Raw genomic sequence first — 4576 nt, forward strand, 5'->3', positions numbered from 1 at the left:
TTTCTTAGTGATTTATCTTACTCATCGAGGTCCTACCAAATATGAAAAAAATAAAATAATCTTACTCATGAAGGGCTGACTTTTTTTTAAATATATATATTTTTAATAACTTACTTAGATTGTGAAGATTTGGGAATAATATTTGTACATCAATCCCTCAAAAGTCAAAAGAAGAATGCCAACAGGCAAAATGGGAATATACTTATAGCCTAAATTGGATGGATGGTTAATGGATTTGATCGCATTGTTTTAACTATAATCATCACAAACTCAAACCCAACTATAGTTTTTCCTTCGGCTCATGTAAAATGTATATTGCCTTTTCTTCTTGTGAAAATCGTCGGCAATTGTTGTACTGATGCAATAAGTATTAGGTGGCTAAAAACCCCTTGGGCCACGTGTCCATATGTTCTCAGCCATCTGATACTCACCACACCAACTCGTTGCAAAATATGTGAATTCCTTTTCTTTCCTTTTTTTTAAAAGAAAAAAATTTATAGTTTTTAGGAGATAAATAAATAAAGATAATATTTATATTCTCATAATTTTTGTAAGAGAGAGGGTTCTATAACAGATAGTGGCCCTTACATCAGTGCAGGGATCAATATAAACACGAAGAAAAGGCATCAACATCAACAGGATTTTCATTTTTCATAGGGGTAGGGAGGTCATGGTGACCTCCCTGTGTCTTGACATCAAGGTCACACTGTCTTCTAGATTTCTTTCTCTCTTTATGTTTATTTAATTTAATTTAAGAGAGAAATAATCTTGCCGGTTTTATGTTGCCTATGCTAATATGCAGGATCAATGAGAAGGTGCGAGAACATGTTCAACACACGAGGCTGGAGGTATTTTGGTCTTTTCGTCCCTGCACTAGACTAGAAGGGTTCTGAAATCTTAAAAGTACTTAGGAGCTAATTTTTAAAGATAAGTTTTATTCAAGTCTTTAATACGTGCTCTTACCAATAAGAAGGATTTGCAAAACTTTTCTTAAAAATCATATTTTTACTTTTTTACCTTTATACCCTTGATCTGTACCGATAAGCCGATACAAAGAATGGAGTAAGATTGGCTATTCGGATCAGATATTGTGTAACCAAAGTATGCGGGTTGCCGCCAATTAATCTAAAAAATCCATGGAAAGTGACGTCAGTGAAGCATTCAAGTTTGTTCCACCCCTGAACAGTCTTACCCTGAATTGCTTCTCCAATTCCCAGCTTGAGACCCCAATTTCTAAACTATTCTCTGCAGACCCAACAGCTTTTTCCATCTGTAGATCATCTTTTTCCATTAATTGGGAGGGCTAAGCCCGTCCAACTTGGTGAATTCTCCTTCTGAACAACCAGTGGTAGAAGATTCAAGTAAACAATGGGTCTCAGAAAGTAAGAAATGGCAGAGATTTGGAAGATTAAGAGGTCAAATTGGAAGTTGGGGGAAGTTGAGAGACCATGAATATGATTAGCAGTTTGGAAATCAAATGGGGCGATTAAAAGATAAGAGAAGTATGGAACTGGTTAATTTGGCAACATTGGTAGGATTTTGTCTCCACTGCTTCTTCCTGCTTCTCCTTATGAAACCTGCTTCTGCACAGAATGGTAAGTATGAGAATTAATAGGTGTTGTTCTTCTTTTGTTGTTTCTGAGATCAGAATTGTAATGATAGAAAATTTTATTTTATCTCACCGATCGATGCCGAAGGTCTTAAAAATAAGCTAAAAGGGGTAAAGGAGAGAAAAAAGGAAGTAGTGTGTGATGGATTTTAAGGGAAATATATTAGTTGGTTTTGTTAGAAATCATCCATTCGCATGTTACAAGCTTGAACTTTTTATCCTAAATGTGGGGATATTCATTAATTGGAGAGCGAGTTATACACAGACACAATGAGCATGACAAACTATAAGGTTAACCTAATTAATGGGTTCTTCTTTGGGATTTCCAGGAAGTGACCCTTAATGATCCATTTAATTCAGTCTGAATATGAAAATCTTGGGAAAAGAAACAGAGAAGAAGAATCACTAGTTAACCCATTTAACGGGGCTGAATTAGAGGGAATGATTTTCCTTTGCAGATGTTAAAGAAATGGAATGAAGTATTATTATTATTATTATTATTGTGCATACATTGGTTTTAATTTGCAACATTGAGTTCAAAGGTTTTATTTGTGTGTGAGAAGAGCAGAGACCTAAACCTGTATACTCCACGTTTACTTGGTAAGGTACGCTCAGTGTGTCTCTTTGGGGTTGTGCTATTGATCCCCTTTGAAAAATATAATAAACCAGGTTTAGCAGGTCGAAACACATAATTTTTGCAATTGTCTACTCAGCTAAACCTCCTTAGTTTGTGTTGTGGGAAAAAATGACTAAGTTGTTTTGATTTCATAACCGATATAGGTTAATTGCTTTTTGGATCAGGTGAATCACTCACATGCATTTTGGGGTCTCTGTTGTGCAACAAAATTAAATTAATTCAATTATTGGGGTCTCTGTTTGAAATAATTACATCTCGGTGATGAGATTTACTCTTAGGTGTTCTGTCTTGTAGTTACTTTTTTGAAGATGCCTGAAGTCCATAGAGCTGATTTGTAAAAGTTTATGAGACTTAACAACACAGGTCTGGATTAGAAACCCTTTCATCTAATAACCTATATCACTCCGACATTCTTTTCTGACATCATTCACAATTTGTACAGTAATCACAAATTAAGCCAGGAAACCAACTGAAAAACACTATTCATTTGTATGGTGTAATCATGTTAGTTTAATGCCATATCAAGATTTTGTTATATTTTGTTACAAAGAGGAGTGGAACCTTGAGATGGTTTATTAATTTAATTTGTAATTGCATGCAGGCTTTGTGAGCTTACAGTGTTGTGCACCATCTAATAGCACTGATTTCAGCACCAATATAAGCTGGAACTCGGATGTAAATTTGTTCAATAACATAGGAAAATGTCAAGAGATATCTTCCCCAATGATCAACGACGCAAACTATAGATGGGCTCGAATTTTCAGCCCAGGCCCAGGAAACAAATGGTGTTATAATTTGACAACAATCAAGGATCAAGATTATTTGATAAGGGGTACCTTCCCCAGTGGTCTCGGTTTCAGTCCTTGCATTGATACATTCTTCAATATTTCATTTGGTACCACATCCATTGGTCAAGTGAAATCTTCAGACAACTCTTCAGTCGTGCAGGGGATTTTTAGAGCTACCAATCACTACATAGACTTCTGCTTAGTGGTGGAGAAGGGCAGCCCGTACATTTCAGAGCTTGAATTAAGGCCTTTGGGTAATTTTTTGTACCCCGAGTTAAATTTGTCTAATGTTCTAAAGGTGGTCAGTCAAGTTGATGTTGGGAACACAAAAGGGGTGGTCAGGTAAGTTTCCTTTTTTTTTTTTTTATAATTTTTTCTTATTATAATTTTTTTAAAACAAAAGAATGGCAGTCCTTTTTATGTATAAGGAATATTGATGACCATTGTCAGCTATCCTCTGTTCCAAGTATCCTTCCTCAACCACTTAATGTCAGATACAAAACATAACGCTTATGTTGAATCATAATTAATAGCCCTCCATGATTGAATCTATACTTTTTACTTAATGATGGGATATGAACTTCGCCAGATCTTTTTGTGATAAAGGATAGATATCTTGTTCTGTACATTCTTTCATTGTCAGCTATCCACTGTTCTAAGTCCTTTTCTCTTCAATTGCGGATTTGAAAACTGAAGTTAGAGTGTTGAGTGCATGTTTCCATGTTTTTACATGTAATTGCAGGTACCCTTATGACCCAAGTGATCGTATTTGGGCTACCAGCTCAAGTCTAAGCAATAGTTCCATCACAATATCCAACACAAGCATCTCAGTCAATGGTGCTAATGCATCTGTACCGGTTCAAGTGCTACAAACAGCACTGATGGGCAAAGCACAGCTGCAGTTCATACAGAATGACCTTGATTTGAGCAATAAAAACTATTATATTTTCCTTTATTTTCTTGAACTCAATGGATCTGTTACGAAGGGAGAAAGGGTGTTCGATATATATGTTAATGGACAAAAGAGATATGAAAACTTTGATGTATTAGGAGATGGAACCATCTCCAACTACAGAGAAGCTGTTTTCAATGCCAGTACAGAAAATGGTATTCTTAATGTGACGTTAATTGGGGTCCAACATCAGCTGGGACCTATTTGCAATGCTTATGAGATATTACAGGTGTATACAAGGTCTGAAGGGACTATCCAACAAGATGGTATGTTCTGTAATTAGTAATGATTTATGTTCTCCCCTTTTTATTTCCTTGGATTTGTTTCTTGTTATGTTATTGTTCCATTTTCTTTGGCTTTGTAGATTATGTATGTAAATGACCTTATTATTATTAAAATTTATCTTACATGAATTGGGATAAGTAGACCTTCAGTAACCCCACCCAAACCAACCCCCCCCCCCCCCGGCACCGAAAAAATAAAAAAAAAGAAGAAGAAATAATTGACCCTGTGCACGACAAATCCTAAGTGAAAGTTTGCCTCCTACAATAAAAATGATTTATGGAACTCTTGTTGATGACAAAATATGT

The 4576-nt window shown here is 35.6% G+C and overlaps 1 protein-coding gene across 1 annotated transcript in view; it reads left to right on the top strand.

The window, feature by feature from the left end:
- Positions 1–1136: 1136 nt before the first annotated feature.
- The window catches only part of LOC122070911 (nodulation receptor kinase-like), a gene marked incomplete at its 3' end in the record, with an annotated part of 67898 nt that continues 64458 nt past the window's right edge, over positions 1137–4576 (top strand). The window contains exons 1-3 of the mRNA XM_042635145.1: positions 1137–1595; positions 2848–3376; positions 3777–4252. Of these exons, the coding sequence (XP_042491079.1) occupies positions 1478–1595; positions 2848–3376; positions 3777–4252 (1123 nt within the window). The remainder of the gene's footprint in view (positions 1596–2847; positions 3377–3776; positions 4253–4576) is intronic.

This window comes from Macadamia integrifolia, unplaced genomic scaffold (genome assembly GCF_013358625.1).
Source record: "Macadamia integrifolia cultivar HAES 741 unplaced genomic scaffold, SCU_Mint_v3 scaffold_155A, whole genome shotgun sequence".
In the NCBI taxonomy this organism is placed as follows: Eukaryota; Viridiplantae; Streptophyta; class Magnoliopsida; order Proteales; family Proteaceae; genus Macadamia; species Macadamia integrifolia.